Here is a 22191-nt window from a genome sequence, read left to right as displayed (position 1 = left end):
AAGAGGTGTACGTTTCATGATAGTACTACATGAAAAATTTACATGATTACTAACTTCCTATCTACAATTTTCCTGAAAATCAATCAGTTACCAGTCAAGACTCCAACATTATCAGGTCTTATATTTGTCTTCTAAGGCACTTTTTACCATATCAATCCACCCATATCTCGGTGGATATGGGTGGATTGATATGGTAAAAAGTGCTTTTTCCTGCCAACCTAGCAGTGAACACTTGTTTTGCTAATCTTTCCTCTCTCAATGTGACCATACCACGAGGATATGAAGAAAGAACTTGACAATGTCAAGTTCTTTCTTGATATCCTTGTTAATATGATATTGCCATTGATACCATCTGTTCATGCACCTAATCTTTTTCAGGACTCTCACATTTGCAGTCTCTAGTCTTTGGTCAAGTGTTTTACTTCTAACCCAGCTCTCAGACCCATAAGTTAAAACTGGTTTGAGCACTGTTTTGTATACAGCTAATTTAGTGTTTCTGACTAATTTCTCTCTTATTTCATATAAATTTATTCAGTTGACTTCCTATCATACCAGCTTTGTTGATTCAGTTGCCTATTTCCAAATTTAGGTTCTAAATTCAAAATGCAGTCAAATGGAGAACCTATATTGAGAATATATATTATTATTATTATTATTATTATTATTATTATTCAGGCCTCCAAGGAGTCAAAAGACTCATCGAGGGAGGTCCTTCCTAAGACATAAAGTCTGTCAAGACTCATCAAGGGGAGGTCCCCTCCTGAGAAACACAAAGTCTATCATACCACTCTTTAAACTCACTGACCGTTCTCGCTCCCACCACTCCATCAGGCAATGCATTCCACGGCTCAACCACCCTCCACACAAAGAAACCACTCCTTACCCTCTTGCTCACAGTTTCCTTTCGTAACTTCCAGGGATGGCCTCTTGTCATCACTCCTTCCCGCTGTTCAACCAAGCAAAAGAACTCCCCAGTGTCAACCCTGTAACCACCTCTCAACAGTTTAAAAGTCTCAATCATATCACCTCTCCTTCTTCTATCCACCAAACACTGCAGTCCACATTCTCTCAGCCGATCCTCATAACTATCCTTGTACAGTCCTGAAACCATCTTTGTCATCCGTCTTTGTATCCTTTCCACAGTTAATTTATCGCCTTCAAATCCTGGGGACCAAATCTGAGAACAATAGTCCAAGTGTGGTCTGATCAGAGACTTATACAACGGAATGATAACCCTCTTATCTCTGCAGGTCAGTGTCCTTCTCATAATAGCAGCAATCCTCTGTGTTACCTTCACCACCTTTGCAATATGTCCCCTAAACTTCAGGTTTCTATCAATCATCAACCCCAGATCTCTTGTCTCCCCTACTTCCTCCAGTATAACTCCTCCCATAGAGTATGCAGCATCCCATCGATGTTTCCCAACCTCAAGACCTTACATTTTGCTGCATTAAACTGACACCCCCATTCATTTGCCCATCTAACTAGCTTATTTAAATCCTCTTGCAGGGCTACCATATCTGCACTATTACTAATAATCCTTCCCAGCTTCGCATCATCCGCAAACAACTGAATATCCCCCTGCAATCCACTGGCTATGTCATTGATATAAAGGTTAAACAATATAGGTCCTAGTACTGAGCCCTGTGGGACCCCACTTGTAACCCTCTGCCTCCTGGAAACTGCTCCACCATACACAACTCTCTGATACCTATCAGACAGCCAATCCTGAATCCAGTTGACCAATCTGACATCCAAACCCATGTGCTGCAACTTAAATATCAGCTTATCATGTGGCACCCTGTCAAATGCCTTTGCCAAGTCTAAGAAAATTGCAGTATATGCCTTTCCCTCATCTAATGTTCTTGAAACTTTATTATAAAAGGCTAGCATATTGCTAAAACAAGAGCGTCCTTACACAAATCCATGTTGATTCTCACAGATAACATTACCCTCATCTGCCCAATACTGTATACGGTTCCCTCACTACTTTCTCCAAGATCTTAACAACTACTGATGACACACAGACTGGACTATAATTAGACACTTCCAGTCTGTTACCACCCTTATGCAATGGCACTATCTTACCTTCCTTCCATTCCCTGGGCACCTTTGCCACAGCCAGACTTTCATTGAAAAGCCACGTTAAAGGCTGTCAATTCCCTAGCACATTCTCTCAAAACTCGTGGTGAAATACCATCCAGTCCCACAGCTTTACTGACATCCAGAGTACTCAGTATCTGAAACACACTTTCCTCCTGTACCTCCAGACCTCGACCCAGTCCTATCCCTCTAGCATTAAAACTGACTCCTCTAGGATGAAATACTCCAATAAAGTGTTCATTGAACAATTCCACTATGTCCTCTGCATCAGTCGCTCTATTCCCATTTTTATCCCACAATATCATTCTTCCACAGTCATTTCTCCTCCTACTGGCCACATAGCTAAAAAATTCCCTAGGATTTTCTTTGGATCTTAGGGCCAATCTCCTCTCATATTCCAGTTTCGCTTTCCTTACCACACTAGTCACTCTTCTGGCCTGTATATTATATTCCTCATGCATCTCTTCACCTGTCTCCTTATATCTCTTCCATAGCCTCTTTTTCGCATACAATTCCTATTTAATATTGTTTTTCATCCACTTTACTCCAAATTGCGTCCTCTTCTTCACTCGTGGTATACAACTTACCATTGCTGATAACAAATATTCTTTCACAATTTCCCACGCACTAGTGATATCCCGGCCTTCCAATTCCTGCCTCCATGAAACTTCCCAAAGTTGACGTCTAAGACTATTATAATCACCTGCCTTATAATTCCACATAAGTTCCCGTCTCTTTGATACTCCTGCATGTCTATTCATTTTCCAAGTCAACACCATATGGTCACTCTCTCCAACTGGTGGGAGAGACATCAACTCAGTTATTATCAACTCTTCTGATGCTATAACCAAATCCAAAACTTTTGAACCTCTTGTTCCCTCTGTTACATGTTGCCTAAGACATTTGTCCCTTAAGAATTCTAGAAATTCCATTCCCCTATTGCTACATGCATCTTCCTCTCTCCAATTTATACTACTGAAGTTAAAATCTCCCATAACAATCATTCTTCTTGCACTTGCCAAACTTAGCTGTCTAAACATCTCCTGGTCCCCATCCTCTGAGCTCCTGGGTCTGTAGCAACACCCCACTAAATATCCTGTCTTTCCTACCTCTACCTCACACCATACGCTCTCAAAATCATTTGTCTCACTTCCTTCCAAATTCTCCACTCTTAGAGGACATAGGTCATCACTTATCATAAGAAGTACCCCACCACCACGCTTTCCCCTCCTATCCTGACGAAAAATGCTATACCCAGCGACTTCTATTCCTGTTGTTATATCCCCTTCTGTCAACCACGTCTCAGTGATCGCAATAATTTTTGGCCAGGCTGATGCTATCTGCGCCACCAATTCCTCTCCCTTATTCCGGATACTCCTGGCATTAGTATACAGCATATAAATGCCATTGTTTCTATACCCAGCATTATCCCTTCTAGACTCCACTGGGCTCAGTGTTACCTGACATTGTCTCCCTTCTCCCAAGTATCCATTCCCACAAGAGGCCACCCCTGCTATCATCCTCCCTGGGACACACTGACTCGTTCAGAACAGCAATCTCTCCAGATGCCTACGTCCTTCCTCATTCAAATGTAAACGGTCTCTCGCATACAATTCCTCTCTTTCCTCAAACGCACTCCAAGCATCCACATATACCAGTCCTCTCTTGTCACACATTCTCGCTATTATGCCATTCAATATCACCGCTCTTCTGCTCAGCTCATCATCATACCTAGGCAACACGCACACTATTTTTCCTCTCTCAGTCTTCTTCCGTACAGTCTCGAGCAAAAATCTCATATCTCTCGCTGCCCGACTTACATTGCCACCCAAGTCATTCGTTCCTACCATCACAATCATCTCATCCACCCTTTCACCTCTCTTAATTGCCATAGCCACCCTTTCTATTGTTCCTCCTGGCAAACACTCCTCACGCATCCTATCTTAAACACCACGGATCATTGAGTCGCCATACATTATACCTCTTACCATTCCCTCTCTCCTATTGTTTCCATTCTCTCCTCTTCTTTCATTCCCATACCTCTCTCTTCTACTGTTTCCATTCTCTCCTCTTCGAGCACTCCCATACATCTCTCTCATTCCCTCTCTCCTACTGTTTCTATTTTCTCCACTTCTAGCACTTCCATATCCCTCTCTCATTCTGTCTCTCCTACTACTGTTTCCATCCTCTCGTCTTCTAGCATTCCCATACCTCTCTCTCATTCCATCTCTCCTACCGTTTCCATTCTCTCCTCTTCTAGCACTTCCATATCTCTCTCTCATTCCGTCTCTCCTACTGTTTCCATCCTTTCGTCTGCTAGAATTACCATACCTCTCTCTCATTCCCTCTCTTCTACTGTTTCCATTCTCTCCTCTTCTAGCACCCCCATACCTCTCACTCATACTCCCTAAATTATAAATTCTCTCTCTCTCCTAATCTGATTCGCCTTGCATTTATCTCTTCCATTCTCCTAATCTTATCTTTCATACTTCTGCTCTCATTCACAAGACATTCCACCTCCTCTTTCAACTCATCAATCTCCCTTTGCAGGTCAGTCACTCTTGATCTAAATTCACTCTCCAAACAAAAATCCTCTCTTCCCCTTGCTCTTAGACAGCTTTCCTTCTAAAAAATATCGAAGCATGCCAGCGGTACTCGGTATTCCTAGGTGGCCACCCTCCCAAGTACTAACCGAGCTCAACGCTACTTAACTTCGGTGATCAGAAGAGAACCGGTGCATTTAACGCGAAATGACCGCTGGCAAAAAAATATTTTCAATGCTTCTGCCTATTTTCATTGTCTTTGTCTTGTTATTGCTGACCTTTATACCATATCTATTATAACAGCTATTCAATTTAGTCAGGGAATCTTGCAGGCTTGTAGTGGATTTATTTAGAAGTATAACATCATCTACATAAAGCAAAGAACTGACATTAACATCTCCAATTTTGATATAGGTTTAATACCACTTTCCTTCATAATGTGATCCATATAGATAATGAATAACAGAGGAGATAATGTACATCCTTGTCTGACACCAGATTTAACATTAAACCATCTTCTTGTACTTCCTTCAATTCTAACTGCAGACTTACAACTCAAATAAAGACCAAGTATTGCTTGATATAATGTCCCACTGACACCATACAACTGTAGCATTTTGAATAGCTTCTCTCTTGGCACCTTGTCATATGCCTTTCCCAGATCGACAAAACTTAAATACAGATCTTTGTTATATTCCCATGCTTTCTCAACTATTTGTAGTAAAGTGAAAATCTGATGATGACAGCCTTTATTTGGCCTGAATCCTGCTTGTTCTTCACCAAGCTTTTCTTCTACAATCCTTCTCAACCATTTCTCAAGTATACTTGCATAAATCTTACCAGGAACACTTAGCAGAGAAATACCTCTGTAATTTTCACATTCAGTTTTATTTCCCTTTTTATATATGGGTACTATGACAGATGTACTCCAATCATCTGGAATTCGTCCGTCTGTCCAGGCTTTCTGAACTATGCAGTGCAGCCACTGTAAGACTTTTATACCTCCACAGTTAAGCATTTCTGGTCGAATATCATCTACTCCAGGTGCATTTCCATATTTCAGCTTTTGATGGATTTTTCTACTTCAAGTGTGGATAATGCATTCCTGATTGCATGCCTGGTCAGTGTTTTTTTTTACCACTGTGCTGTAACTGATTGTTTCATTTAGCAATTTTTCGAAGTAATTACTCCGCAGTTCAAGGATAGGATATCTTTTTCTTCAGTTTTCACGTCACCTTTGTCATCTCTAATTCCTTTTACAGCACTATTTCTGAACTTCTTCAATAACCTCCAGAATATTTTGGCACCTTCTTGATATTAATTTTCTATGTTCTTACCAAAGTCTTCCCATGACTTTTGTTTAGCTAGTTTTACACAGTGTTTAGCTTTCTTACATTTGTCTCTGTATTCTGTAAGAGCATAAGCTGACTTATTGCCAGGAACTTTTGATATGCTCTCTTTTCCTTCATTGCCTCTTTAACTTCCTGTGTTCACCATGGAGTTCTGATTTTTATATTCTTGCAGACAACCTCACCACATGCCTCTCTGGCTGAAATAATCAATGTTTTCTTCTGGGATTGCTACCAAATCTCCAAGGTTCAGTTCCTGTTCTCAAACTCTTTCATTTTTTGTTCAATAATGTTTGTGTATTTTAGTCCACAGTTCACAACTGAGAGCTGCTCAACTTTTATTCACTTCAAAACTTTCTTACAGTTCTTCTTTTCAATATGAAATTCATTTTATCGTCCTCAAGACTAAATGGTGATCACTTCCTATTTCAAATCCTCTGTAAACTCCTGCATAGTCCTGCACCACGAAGAAAACATCACTATCAACAATAAATAGTCAATGAGACTTTTCTTATTCCTTGTCTCTTCTTTCCATGTGAATTTGTGCATATTTTTATGTTCGAACATGGTGTCAGTAATAACCAGACCATGTGCTGAGCAGAAATCAAACATGTATTTGCCATTATTACTAGCTTTGCTCTTTTCTCCAAATTTTCCCAAAATATTTTTGCATGTCTGACAATCATTTCCTACTCTGCTATTTAGATCCCCAACAAAGACTAACTTTATCTTTTTCACTGTGTCAGTTGCTTTCTCTAAAGCCTCAAAAAATTCCTCCACTTCTACCTCAGTAGAACCTTCTGTGGGACCATTGGAAAGATAATTATTGATAGGAAGTTAGTATGTAAGTTTTTCATATAGCACTACTAAGAATATCCTGTACATTCCTTGAGGGTATATATATCTGGAATTTGATGATGATGTTATGCATTCATAAATGACAATTTACATTAGATCATTGATGGCAGCATGTGAAATAAAAAAAAGGTACAACTTGGAGCTACAGACATTAAAATCACATAGGAAAGTATGTAAGTTTTTCATATAGCACTACTAAGAATATCCTGTACATTCCTTGAGGGTATATATATCTGGAATTTGATGATGATGTTATGCATTCATAAATGACAATTTACATTAGATCATTGATGGCAGCATGTGAAATAAAAAAAAAGGTACAACTTGGAGCTACAGACATTAAAATCACATAGGAAAATAAACTGGAATGCAGAAAATCAAACTAGAGGAATAATATTTTAAAAGCGAGGGCGATGTTCAGAATAGGGAAAGGTAGAGATAGATGATTATTAAACCTTAAATATAAGGACAAAAAAATGAGAAGATTCTAGATTTGGCATGCAATATCAATTTGTACAAAAGTACAATACCACACTTGTGGCAGAAAGAATCCTATAATTTGGAGAGTTAGGATGTAGAAACAATAGTTGTTGTAGCTGCAGTGTGAAGTACAATCAAAAACTGATTTGGATGTCTGAAAGTGATGTATGTTTTTATGCTGAAAATCTTGCATCATCAAATGAAATGGATTGCAGGCTCATGCACTAAGAGGAGTACAACTCTTAGACATGTTACTCATAGAGAGTGAGTACCACCTCATCTCTATGCCATACATGGCTTCCAAGTTTCCTTTGCATTTCAAACTACTTGAACTCTCATCAGGCATTGTATGGCAAAGTAAGTGGCTGAGGATTATGCACTATATGTGGTACCATTAGGCTGCTCAGAGATACCTGGCCTGCAGAACAAGTTTACTGCTGTAGCCTGAAATGAAGAAGGTTCCAGTTATGTATGGTACGACTTGCTCTTGAATAGCAATCATTTTGCATGTAAAAGGAGAGAGGGAGGGTGGTAAAACAGAAGGCAATATCCTTCTTTGGAGCCCAAATATGATAGCAGCCATTCCTGCAATAAGCAAGGTAGCGATATTTCATCAGGTAATATAGTTTGTCTACCACCTGGTAAGTCAGCTGACATTTCCTCTAATGGAAGCTCTTCCTTTGCACTGGGAATACTTACTGATTTTGTCAATGTCCCTCTGAGAGAAACAGATCACATCATTAGAGAGCAAGGTTAGCAAGTGACAATGAAAAATATCTAGTTTCTATGCTTTTGTGTCTGGCTAATTCCATATGTAACTTTTTTTTAAGAAATTATTTAACAGCTTCATACACCATTTTTACGTACATCCTCAGATTAAAATACAAATAGATAAAAGGAATATACAGAGATTTCTGAATAAACCACTGTTATTATTCAAATTGAAGTAGATGATGAAAATTATAGTGAGATATTAGATGAATGGCTTATTGTTACAGTACACTATACAGGTTCTCTCATAGCTTAATTGATCAATAAAAAGTTGTATATGTGATATTAGCCAGGCCAAAAGCACGGAAACTTCAAGCCACAGAAACCTTAACTTGAAAAATATGCAGCTTCCCCCTGGGCATTAAAAGTGCCTAATAACTGCTTGTACTTTAATTAGTTTTAAATGGAACACATGCAATAATCAGCTAAAAGCTGATTAACCTCTTTAAATTCACCATCAATGCAGGCTATTTTACATGCTATAATAAGTTGTTTTTAGATTATTTTATGGTGCATCTAGAAAAATAACTCTGACATTATACTTCCCTGGCATCATATGTGGTTACATTTTGTTGATGATATATTTGCAGTCTGGTTCCACTCCAAGTCAGAATTACTTCAGTTCCCAGAGAAAACAAACTCCTCATACTCCCATATCAAGTTCACTATTGAACATGAATCCAATAACCAACTATCCTTTTTGGATACCTTAATAATTTGTAATCTCACATATTATGTGGAATTTTCAGTTTATTTTCGATAATCTTTGTTGGTATATACAATCACTCATCCTCCCACCATCATTGATCACAAAAGATGGGTAGTATTATCAAGAATCTTGTACATAGCGCTCATATGATCTCTTCTTCGGATTCCCTTTTGTTAGATGAACTGAATAAAGTTCAAAGCAATTTAATATGTAATGAATACGACAAAACTACCATTCAAATACAAAAAAAAAAGGTAATTATCATATTTTTTCCAGACTACAATCCAATGTGAAAAGAATTTCAATACCTTACCTTAAAGAAACCTTGGAACACACAGCAAGGATTCTTCATAAATTCAATCTATATGCTTCCTTCAAACCAGCTTGGAAACAGTCTTCCTTTCTATCATCTACATAGGATACATTACCACTTCTTTCCTTACCAGGTGTCTAGCAAGTAGACACCTGGTAAGACACCCTGCTCATGTCATCTTTACTATTTTGGATAGACTGGCCATCCTGCCTTGATTAGAATTGAAGAACATCAAGATATTAAATTTTTGGAATCTAACAAGTATGGCTTACTTCTCATGCTAGGAACATTAGGCACAGACTTCTTTGGAACCAGACAAAACTTCTTCATTCTAGCAAGTTCAAATCTTATCATATTTTCCTTAAAACATTTGAAACGCTATGAAATTGTCTGAACTTCAATGTGTGCCAATATCCAAGTTTTGGAAAGTTATCACTATTAATTGTTCATAAGTTTTTTTTTTTAATTAATAATTAAAATTATTTTTTATCTATGTAGCTTTCTACAATTGTTCCTTTGAACTCTAATAGTGTAATATCATATACTTCAGATGTGACTGAAAGATGAGCTAATATATGCATAATTTATGACTCATGATTCATGTTCTGAATGTAGTTAATATCTTCTCACTGACAGTCCCAACATGATGTTGGAACTGAAATATATTGGAATTTTTGAATAAAATTCTATATAATTTTTGTTACATGTGTAATCCATGACAGTTATTTAAATAACTGTTTGTGTTCTTCAGATTTCTAAAAAAATACAAAAAAAAAAAAAACTATCACTTCTATTGAGAAAACTTATCTTTATTTGAAAATATTTATAAATGAACCCTGAATCCTAAATGAGACTTGAACTCAACTCTTTCCAACCAGCACATGCAATTTTCATATGTTGAAGGTATCCCTTGAACAGATATTAAGAATTTGAAAATAATAAATGAACAAACTCATACTTGAAAATTATATCAATACTTACCACTGAAGGATGCAGGGAAGACAAAATGCATGAGAACAAGGCAACATAACATCTGGTGTTCTGTCTAAGCAAATACAGCAATCTTCTAAATCTGATGTTTCTTCTTCAATAGCACCAATTCTAAATTGAATAATTATATTTTATTACTAGTCACAGGTCCATTCATAAAAGAGATCAAAAGAAAACAGCTGTTGTCAATCAATGGTATTTACAAGAGAGAGAGAGAGAGAGATACTGAGAGAAGAAATAGAAGATATAAAAAAATGGATTGAGATGCATGAAGAAAGAAATTAGGAGAATGGGAAGGCTAAATGATGTAGTGTGCACAAAAGTAGGAGTGAAAGAGAGAGAGAGAGAGAGGGAGTTGTGTGTTATGGAAATGACAGAACCAGAGAGATTGGAGAACCACAGAATGATAAAAGAGAGAGAGAGAGAGATTGTGGGAACCAGAGAAGGCAGGTAAGTGAGAGAGCAATGAGGAAGAATGTCCTGAGAGGAACAGAAGTAGAAGGGTAGCGCATATTTTTGGCAGGATAGGAAGGTAAATGGGGCGGAGGAATACTGCTTATGATAAGTGATGAGTTGTGTTCTCTGAGAGTGAAGAATTTGGAGGGAAAAGTTATTAGTAATAATGCCAATGTGGTGGCCCTTCAGGTAGATTTGAATAAGCTACAATTCAGATGGTCCATATGAATAGGAATATCAGTTTAATGCAACTAAATGTAACATCTTGAAATTTAGGATCCACTGATGGGAGGCTACATATTCCATTGGTGGATCTATACCAGAGAAAGTGGGGAGGCAAGGAATCTTGGGATGATAGTAAATAAAAATTTGAAGTTTAAGGCACATATTGCAAAGGCAGTGAAGATAACCAAGAGAACCTGCTGCAGTATTAAGAGGAACTTTGACTGTTAGAGATAAAAGAATGGTGATTCCACTGTATAAAGCCATGATCAGGCCACATCTAGATTACTGTGCTCAGATCTGGTCACTGGGATTTGAAGGGGATAAATTAATCTGGAAGAGAGAGAGAGGAGGTGCAGAGACAGATAACTAACATGGTATCAGGACTGTGCATTGTTAATTATGAGGCTAGACTGATGGTATGTGAACTGCAGAGTTTGGTGGATAGAAGAATAAGAGGCAATATGATTGAGACATTAAAACTGCTGAGAAGTAGTTACAGGGCTGACACTGGGGAGATCTTTTGTACGGTAGAATAAGAGAAAGGAGCAAAACATGAGCAAACAACCCTGTAAGATAGGAATAGATAGAAGAGCTTGTCTTCTATCCATTAGAGGGTGAAGTGGACCGTGGAATGCACTGCCTGATAGGGTAGTGAGAGCACAACCAGTGAATGAGTTTAAGGTGAATGTGTTTAAGGATGAAATAAGTTTAAGAATCTGTCCAAGATGGGCTTCCCATGAAAACTCTTGTGACTTCATGGAGATCCTGAATAATAATATTTACACTTTAAACATGTTAAACTCGAAAGAGCTCCATAATATGTACATGGAGAAAAACAATTTAATCCTGTACTAATATTCAGAATAATTCTTCTTGGTTATAATAATTTTTGTGTGTGTGCAGAGCATTATATCAAACTTATACTGAATAATGATAACGACCTATTAACTTCAATTAATGCATAAAATTTTCTTAATTTATTTAATATGAATGCCAGTGATAAAAAAAGGCATGTGCTACCTATCCAGAAACATAGATGTGGATACCAGTGACTGTTTCACTGCTGTATTAGATGATGTGGGATTCTGTGGTCCATCAGTCTGACCAGGTAAAGAAGATTCTTCTGCATAAAAAGGATTAGTAGTTACAAAATCTGTCAGCATCTTATGGAGTTCTATAAACTGCTGCAAGTTGAGTATTCTATATGAGTCCACTTTTTTGGTTACAGAATCAATCTACAATAAATAATAGGTATTAATCAGCATATTTTAAAGTGATTAAATAATAAGGATGTATTTTGACAATAAAGATTACAAATATATTATTTTCAACAATACTGCTATACTGATAATATACAGCATATAGCTCTAAAAACAGGTATTAATTCAATCCAACTCCATATAATTTGAATAGGAGGAGCTTTTACTTTACTTAAGAGCCTTTATAGTCAATTCTATACAAGAAATCATTAACTATATTGAACTCCAGAATGTCCCATATAATCAATGCCAAGGTAAAAAACAATTTACTATACCAAATTTTATACTGAAATAAAAGCTGAATACAGCAGGGGAATTAAGTCCACATAAGGTAGACATGAAAGGAGGAAATAGTGGCAATGGTTATGAGGCAGTGTAGTGTAATGTTGAGGTTGAGAGGAAGACATATTTAGTTGGATGTTGCTATAGGCCTGGGAATGTGGAAGGTGGTGATGAAGAAATGTATAAACAACTTGGATTAGTGAACAAAGGAAGGGTAATTATTATGGGTGATTTTAATTATGGTGGTATAGATTGGAATGAAGAGATTGTATTTGGGAATAAAGAAATAATTTCTCGAGTTCTTGAGAGATCACTATCTCAGGCAGCATGTAAAGAAGGGCATGCGAGGATCAAGAGTTCTAGATCTCATTATTTCATCAGAGGATGTGATTGTTAGAGGGGGGTTTCACACTTTCCTCCAGTTGGTGAAAGTGATCATGAAGTAACCACCATAGTTGTGGCTAGTCACATGCAGACTTTTGTGAGGAAAGGATATATGTGGAATTATAAGGCAAGTGATTATGACAAGCTTAGGAGACAGCTTGAAGCTATAACATGGAATGAGGAGTTGAGTGGTAAGGAAATAAATGCTGAATGGGAATTGACAAAGAAATACATAACAGCATCAATGTGTGAATGTATTCCGAAGGCCAAAAGGCTGAATAAGGTAGATGTAAAATGGATGAATGTGGTGTTTAAGCATGAAATATGGAAAAAGAAAGTAATTTGGAGGAAGTACAAGATGAATAATGGTAATAATCAGTCGCATGAAGAGTATAAAGAACAAGCCAGGAGAGTGACTCAGTTAGTAAAGAAAACAGGGGTAGAATATGAGCAGAAATTGGCAAATCAGGCAAAGCAAAACCCTAGAGAGTTTTTTTTTTTTTTTTTTTTAGATATGTGGCAAATATAAAGAAGAATGATCATGGTAAGATGAAGTTAAGGGATGAAAGTGGTAGAATGGTAACTGCTGCAGAAGACATTGCTGAGGTATTCAGTAATCAATTTATAAGGGTGTTTCATCCTGATCGCGGTGGAATCAGGAGGAAATTAAGTGTAGAGGACATAGGAGGGGATGGCTTAATTGTGAGTGAGCAGGTGTTTGAGGAAATAAATAACCTTGATATCAATAAGGCAATAGGATTTGATGACATATCACCATGCATCTTAAGGGGATGTTCCAGGGAATTGGCAGTAGCATTGGCATGCCTGTTTAATAAGAGTCTTACAACAGCACAGGTTTCAAGGGAGTGGAAGGAGGGTAAAATTGTTCCACTGCATCAAGGTGGTGATAAGGTTGTAGCTTCAAATTATAGGCCAGTCTGTATATCTGGGGTTGTGGTGAAGGTCCTGGAGAGATTGGTGAGAAGTAGGATACAGAAATTGGTTGATAACAGTGGTATTCTCTGTGGTTATCAGCATGGGTTTGTTAAGGGAAGATCATGTTTCACTAACTTACTTATGTAATTATAACAAGGTGACAAATACTTGGACAGAGGAGATGCATATACAGTGGTGCACTTAGATTTTGTCAAGGCTTTTGATAGAGACTGCCACACGACAAGCTCTTAAATAAATTGAAACAGATGGGATCAGATAACAGACTTCTGAGTTGGATCAGTGACTGGCTGTCGGACAGGTATCAGAAAGTTATATATGGGGGTGCAGTATCCCGAAAGAGAAGAGTCACTAGCGGTGTGCTGCAGGGGTTAGTTGTGGGGCCTAGTGATATCCAGCTGTTTGCAGATGAAAAACTGGAGAGAGCAATGCAAAGTCAAGCGGATGTTATTGCCTTACAAGAGGACTTGAACAGATTGCATGAATGGGCAGGTAAGTGGAACTACCAGTTCAATGTTGCAGAGTGTAAGGTTTTGAGATTTGGTAAGCAATGATGGGATGCAAAGTATACACTTAGTAGGGAAACTTGAATGGAAGTAGAAGAGATGAGAGATCTAGGAGTGATGGTGGACAAGGACCTGAAATTCAGGGGCCACATTGTACAAGTTGTGAAGACATCACATCGGATAATGCAAAGATGCAGAAATAGAGAGGTTATGATTCCATTGCATAAGGTCTTGATCAGGCCTCATGGATTATTGTGCACAGATTTGGTCGCTAGGTTTTCATGGTGACGAGAATATGTTGGAAAGGGTCTAGAGAAGATTCACAAAGGTAGTCAGTAGGCTTTGGAATGTGGAGTACGAGGACAGATTGAGAGAGAAAGTTGCAGAGCCTCGTGAATAGGAGGAAGAGGGGGGGGATATGATTGAGACATATAAGCTAGTTATGGGTTGTTATCGGGTCAACATGGAAGAGATTTTTCATAGAACGGGAGAGGAGAGTAGAACAAGAAGCCATTGCTGGACATTGTATAAGGAGGGTGTGAACAGAGGAGTTATGAGGGTTCTTTGCATGGAGAGTGGGTGGTGAGTGGAATGCATTGCCTGAGTGTATTGTGGATATAGACACATTGAATCAGTTTAAAGCACAATTGGATGAGCATTGCGTGCAATAGTGTGTGCCTCCTGTGATGAGTCTCTGACTCCATGGAGGTCAAATAATAATAATATATTAGCTGTTGTAAAACAAGTCGATGACAATGTATAAAAGCAGAAAAAAATCTGATATTATTGATTCACCAGAAGAATTAGTGTTGATGTCCATAAAGCTACGTATTGTAAGACCAGTGACAAGAGCTTAATGATAAGTTAATCAGTAGAAACCAGAGATAACTAGGGGCTTCTCACTACAGGGTTCTTATGTATTTAGGATACTGGTATTTTGAATACCAATACCCTGGAAATTGGTATCCTGGTATCCTGAAAGGCCAACAAAGCTTAAACATTTGATTTCAAGAATCATTTGCTAATTCCAAAAAATATCTATTAAACATTCTGTGGATGAGTTAACCAATTCACACTTTGTCAAAATATGGATGTGATACAAAAGTAAATCATATCAAGACTAATTACCAAAGCAAAACTAGTTTTTAAAAAATTAGTGAGCAAAAAATACTTCCCCTCCCTCCCATAAATTAAAAAGAAAAGGAAGCATTTGTTCAGCATAGATTCTCCTACATTTCTGATATTCCAGGAGCTATTGACATGTTATCAATAATATGATTTATTACGTTTCTGATATGACATGGTGTCTTAAGATGTAAGTAACTGTCTAGTTTGATTTAAAGACTGATTTGGGCATAAATAAGACTGTTATGATCTTTTACATAACATAAGATTTAGTATTAGATCTCTGTAAAAAACATTTGGAAAGTGATGCAGCAGAGACAAAAAAGTAAATATGAAGAGAAGGGAAAAGCAGAATATGCAGCAAAGGACAAAAAGGAGTTTTACACGATGATTCTATGCCAAAAGGAGTTTGATGAGAGCATGAAAAAAATCATGTTTTTCAGATGCAAAGAGATAAAGTGAAAGAAACAATTCTTTTGACAGTTACAAATGATTTGGCATGCAACAAGTATGATATGAGATAATACATGAGGAGTAACTGTAAAAGCAAAAAAGAGGTAGAGAGTAAAGCAACTTAAGGACTGTGAGACTACTGACACAGTATTATGACTAAGGTGAAATGGGACAATGAACAAGGATATCCATTACATTTAGTACAAGCCATACAAAGTTTATATAAAGATACAAAAATACGGTTATGGTTAGGTAATAAATTAACAGAAGAGATTGAAATAAATCAGGGTGTCAGACAGGGATGTAGCTTATCTCCAACTTTATTCAATATATATGTTGATCAGATTATTAAAATATGGAAAACAGCAACAAAACAATGTAGCTGGTTAACCAGAAGTATTATCAATACAATGCTGTTTGCAGATGATCAGATTATATTACAAGACAATGAAGATGACCTTCAAAAATCAGTTTATGAATTAAACAAAATATTATTTATTATTATGTGGCACCTCCAGGGAGTCCAAAGACTCATCAAGGGAGGGCATCTACTTTAAAACTCTGTCTCCACCACTCAATCCACTAACAGCATCTACCGCCAACCACCATCACTTCCATACACAATCACAAACATCCATGCTATGGCAGGATTCGAACCCACAGCCTTTTGGCTGGAGAGCGGATATGCTAACCACTTGGCCAACTAGGCTGGCAGATGATCAGCAAATAAGCAATACAATTTAAAAATTTCACAAATGAAAACAAAAGTGATAGCATTTAAAGGCCAAGATCCTGTTAGATCAAAAATAGTCATAGAAAATAAAATAACAGGTGACACAGTTTAATTATTTAGGCTGCATAATAACATATATAAAAGATTCAGATATAGATGAAAAAAATGAAGAAATTTCAGAAAATCTGTGGAATAATTAAAAGGACACTGAATAAAAAAACAAGATGAGAAACTCAACTAAAATTTTATTAAGTAATGGCCACTCCCACTCTATTACATGGTTCAGAAACATAGGCCATTAAAAAGAAAGATGAAAGTAAAATACAAGGGCTGAAGAAATTAGATTTTTAAGAGCAACTTAAGGATGCAGAAAATTGGACCATATAAAAAATGAAAACATCAGAAGAGAGCTAGATATTTACAATGTAAATGATAGAGAGAAATGGAAAGAGCATCTGCTTAGGAAAGATATTGGCTACCAAAAGAGGTGGATAAATATAGACCAAAGAGGGAGGGAAGGAGAGAGAGAAAGATGAAGACCAGTGAAGTTAGAACAGCAAATGCTAATTCTTGAAGAGAAGAAGAATTAATAAATCTGAAGGATGTCAAAACAAAATGTATCTCTTGGCATATAACCTGACCTCCATTAGAGCTGCATCTGGTTGATGACATGATTGCATTCTAAATGTGTGGCTCGAACAGTTTGCATTAAAAGTTTAAATTCAATTTCTAACCATACAGTCATAACTCTCCACTTAATTTTGGAATCAATTCATATCATAAATTGTAATAATTCTAGGCCAGTGCTTCCCAAACTGGGGTCTGCGAGTAATTCAAAGGGGGTCAGCAGGATAGTTTATTTACATTAAACTTTATCTTATCATGTTGCTCACACCTGTTGTTCCCACCTGGCCTAACTGATTTTATTATAATTATAATAAAATTATAATTATAACAGTATTGCATTGTCATAAATGACACATTTAGTGTTGTAAAATTGTAATTTATTACTTCATCTTTATGGTATGTAAAATATAAAAAATTTCCATTTTGGATTTTATGGGGGCCGCAGTGAATTAACATTCGCTACAGGGGGTCCACGATATATTAACATTCACTACAGGGGGGCGACATCAAAAAGGTTGGGAAACACTGTTCTAGGCGATTGTTTTCCTACCTATGCATACATCTATACATGTTTAATCGTGTTTGTGCTAGAAGTTGTGATAGATATACAGCAAAAAAAAAAAATCATAAAGGAAATGAAAAGGATTGAAGTAACTCTGAGAAAAAACACATTGATGCATCTGAATCAAATGAAAGTAAGGAGCACGGGCCATTAATTTATTATACCACAAATGTTAAAAAATAAATAACTTTAGAATTATTCATGTTTGAATGAAATATTATTGTAACCTCTTACATGACTGAGAGTGGATATGTGGGTGCTGAAAGTTTGGGAAACACCTGCACTAGGCTAAGAAGGAGGGGGGGGGATTTTCAAACATGCTCAAACCAAAATTGCAACTTCTGTTTGGATTTTTAAAAATTAAGTTGATACCCTTACAAATCTTATTAGGTTCTATTATTACAAATCTGTTAACATCCATGGAGAGAAACACTAGCACACAATTAGAGGTTAATGGTAAAAGGTCAGAAGCTAGAAGGTATTGTTTCAATTTTTTTTTCATGCTTTTTAGCAGTCTTTTTTTAAGCATTAATTATCATCATCAGACCTTCATGGAGTCCAGAGACTCATTGTTAAAGATCTTACTGTCACAGTGAGATCTTAACACAATAAATTACATGATAATCACAGTAATTAATTTAATGAAATGAAAGTACAGATATATTGTACTGAAAATAACAGTACATCATCAGTATGTATAATCATGGGAATATAAGGTACATACAACTTACCAGATGATAAGGACTGGAGCAATCAAGAATGAAAGAGGTGAAATTCTGATAGAAAAAGAGAAGATATTACAGAGATGGGAAGAATATGTAAGTAAACTATATGAAGACAGGGAAAGAGGAGAAAATCAAAGGAAAGAACTTAGTGGGCAGAGACTGTGCACCATGAGGGAGGAATCGAATCTAGCAATTCAAAAGATGAAAGAAGGAAAATCCCCTGGAATAGATGGTATACAGATAGAACTTATAAGGAATATAGGTGAAAAAGGTATGGAAGTGTTATGACAAATTATTAACGGAATTTATGAAGGACAAGAATTACCAGAGGAGTTTAGAAAATCAATTTTTATCCCCATTCCAAAAAAGACGGAAGTTTTAGACTGTAACAATTTTAGAACGATAAGTCTTATAACTCACACAGAAAAAATTCTGGTGCAAATAATTTTCGAGAGAATTAGGAATAAAATAGAAAAAGAAATGAATGAGGAACAGTTTGGATTCAGAACCAACAGAGGAACTAGAGAGGCTATAACTTGTCTAAGAATTATTGGGGAGAAAACACTAAACCATGGTGGAAAGCTGTTTTTGGGATTTCTAGATTTTGAAAAGGCATTTGATACAGTGAAACATGAAAGGCTTTTTGACATTCTAGAAAATACTGATATTGACTCTTACGACTTGGAAATTTTAAAAAGATTATATTGGTCACAAATAGCGTCAGTATGTGTAAATGGAGAGGAAACAGGAGAATTCCCGGTGGAGAGAGGAGTCAGGCAAGGATGCAAGTTATCACCATTATTGTTTAAATTTTATAGTGAACAAATGTTTAGAGAGGCACTTGAGGATGTAGAAGAAGGAATAAAAATAAATGGAAGAATCATTAATAACTTAAGATATGCAGATGATGTAGTAGTGATGGCAGAAAGTGAAAATGGGTTACAACAAATTATTCAAAGAATTGAAAACTCTTGTAAAGAGTATGGACTAAGAATTAACACAAAAAAAGACCAAGATAATGATAATGGGTAGAAAAATAGGAGATAATGTAAAAATAAGATGTAGAGGAAAGATTTTAGAAGTGGAAAGATTTCAATATTTAGGTAGCTGGATCTCAGAGAAAGGAACTTCAGAGTTGGATATTAGAAATAGAATAGGTAAAGCTAAATCGGCATTTATGGAAATGAAGAGAATTTTAATAAACAAGAACACTAAAATAGGCGTTAGAATTGGAATAGTTAAAGCAACAGTTTGGAGTATTGCAAGTTATGGAAGTGAGTCATGGACACTAAGAAAGAGAGAGAGATGGAAAGAATTAATGCATTGGAAATGTGGTGTTATAGAAAGATGGAAAAGATTAGCTATACAGAAAGAATATCAAATCAAGAAGTTTTAAGACGAGTTGGGATGGAAAGAACACTGTTAAAGAATATTATGCAAAGAAAGACTAGATTTGCAGGACATCTTCTGAAAGGTTCTTCGGGACACCTGACAAGAACTATATTACAAGGGAAAGTTGAGGGGAAGAGAAGACGTGGAAGACCAACTAGAGAGTGGTTTAATGACATCATGGTTTAAGAATGATGGAAGTGACAGACAGAGAGAAATGGAGAAGAGCTGCTCATCTGCTGCAACCCTCTTGCTAGAGGATGCTACCGGACGACGATGACAACTTACCAATTAAAAACTGTTGCTATGTGCTAGAAACTAATATATTAATTAATATTATTTTTAAAATTATTTTTGATGTTAACATAAAATGAGAATCTCCCAAACTTTGGGGGGTGGGAGAGAGAGAGACAATTGTTCTGATTCAGATTTAGCTGATATAAAAGGGCTTCAAAAGGTCAAAAGGATGCAGATTTGAATCCCACCGTGGGCATGGATATTTGTGATTGTCTGTAAAAATACTAGTGGTGGTGGGTTGTAGATGGTGTTGGTATAGTTGATGGAGACAGAGTTGTAGAGTAGGTGCCCTCCCTTGATGAGTCTTTGGACTCCCTGGAGGTGTCACGTAATAATAATAGTGATAATAAAAAACTGCTTCTATGGAGAAGACGAGCTTCATTCCACTGGATACTGTGTTTAGTGTCAATACTATGTTGTGTCAGACCAGACTTTTGAGATTTCATATTCAATATAATATTGATGTTCATTAATTCTTTTTTTCCCCCACAAAACAGCCTGTCTCCCAAAGTATGCCAGATTACATTCACCAAGTATCTGGTAAATGCCAGATAGAGGTCACAGTTTGTCTTTTATGGATGGCAACAGATAAGAAATTTTGTTAATAGGAATATATATGTGGGAATAAGGATACTTCTTCAACATTCTAACAATAGATTCAGAGATACCAGAAATATAAAGGATTGGAACCCTGCAGTCCGTTAAAGAATCCTGAGGTGTTGGAACATGTTGTATGCCCATAGTTCACAGAACCCAGTCTGGCAGATTGCTAAGAAGAGTCAATTCATGGTGAAGGAGAGAAAGAAATAAAGGATGTATGAATTGGTCACCAACACGTGAAATCACCTGCTTTATACATAAAATTTTCCAACTGTTATACAAGCAAAACAGTTACCATTTTAAAAACTACAATGTTCATAAAAGAAAAAGTTAATTTTCTGATGTATAATAATAAACAACTCATCCCACAAGACTGATTGATTACCCTATTATTGGAATGGATTCTCCTTCTTCTGACATGCACACAAGTGTCGAAGGGTCTTGCATCTGTGAGTGTAGTGTACAGTAGGAGTCAATTCTCTGCTGAATTTCATTAGGATTGTAACCATTAAATTCCATTAAAGTTATGGTAGATAGGGACTTCAAATTTTGTGGACGTTTTGTTAAAATTGTGAGGACAACACAGCATATTCTGGCAATAATGCAGAGAACACTGACTTTTAGAAGTAAGAAAGTTTGGATCAGGCCACATATGGATTACTGTGATTTGGTCACCACATTTTCAAAAAAATGCGATGTTAGAAAGGATTCAGAGATGACTGACTAAGTTGGTTTCTGGAATGTGGAATATGAGGAGAGATTGAGGAAATGCAAATAACAGTGCCTAGTGGATAGAAGGAAGAGGGAAGACTTGATCAAGATGTATAACTTGGTAAGGGGTAATTACCAGATTAACCTGGATTTTATTTTTCCTAGAATATCTGGAGAGAGAGGGGGGAAAGAACAAGAGACCATCCCTGGAAGCTGTATAAGGTGGTTGTAAGCAAGTGGGTGAGGAGCAGATTCTTTGCATGGGGTGTGGTAAGATCAGAATGCAGTGCCTGAGAGTGGTGAGTGTAGGGACAGTGAATGCATTTAAGTCTAGGTGTGATGAGCTGTGCATGTGAGAATGGGACCTCCCACGATGAGTCTCTTGACTCCATGGAGGTCTGCTGATGATGATAATAATAATAATAATGCATTTACTGTCTCAATACTCACACTCTCAGACAATGCATTATTACCACCCACTACTCTTTCTACATTTAAAAACTCACCCCCCCCTCCAACCAGCATATACCCCCATTATATAGCTCCATAGATGGAATCTCCTCCTCTCCTTATCTCATTCTATGAAAAACCTCATCCATACTGATCTGGTGATAACTCCTTACCAGCTTATATGTCTCAATCATCATATCCTCTCTCTCTCTTCCTATCCACCAAACTCTGCAAATTGCATTCCCTCAGTCTGTCCTCATACTAAACATTCCAGAGAAAAGTAACCACCTTAATCAATAGTCTCGAGATCCTTTCCAATATCTTTTAGACTTTTGAA

General features: G+C 36.9%; 1 protein-coding gene and 1 pseudogene across 1 annotated transcript in view; both read right to left on the bottom strand.

Moving 5' to 3' along the window:
• Window positions 1-22191, bottom strand: part of LOC150092863 (RING finger protein 141-like) — a 161639-nt gene that overhangs the window by 12545 nt on the left and 126903 nt on the right. The window contains exons 4-5 of the mRNA XM_090414583.1: window positions 11818-12032; window positions 10108-10227 (exon numbers count right to left, since the gene is read on the bottom strand). Of these exons, the coding sequence (XP_090270709.1) occupies window positions 10108-10227; window positions 11818-12032 (335 nt within the window). The remainder of the gene's footprint in view (window positions 1-10107; window positions 10228-11817; window positions 12033-22191) is intronic.
• Window positions 4747-4865, bottom strand: LOC150092864 (5S ribosomal RNA; annotated as a pseudogene).

This window comes from Typopeltis vanoorti, chromosome 25, assembly GCF_054136105.1.
Source record: "Typopeltis vanoorti isolate ZY-2024b chromosome 25, IOZ_Tvanoo_1.0, whole genome shotgun sequence".
NCBI lineage: Eukaryota > Metazoa > Arthropoda > Arachnida > Uropygi > Thelyphonidae > Typopeltis > Typopeltis vanoorti.
Note: the sequence above shows the minus strand (reverse complement) of the source record. Positions and strands in the feature narration are given on the sequence as shown.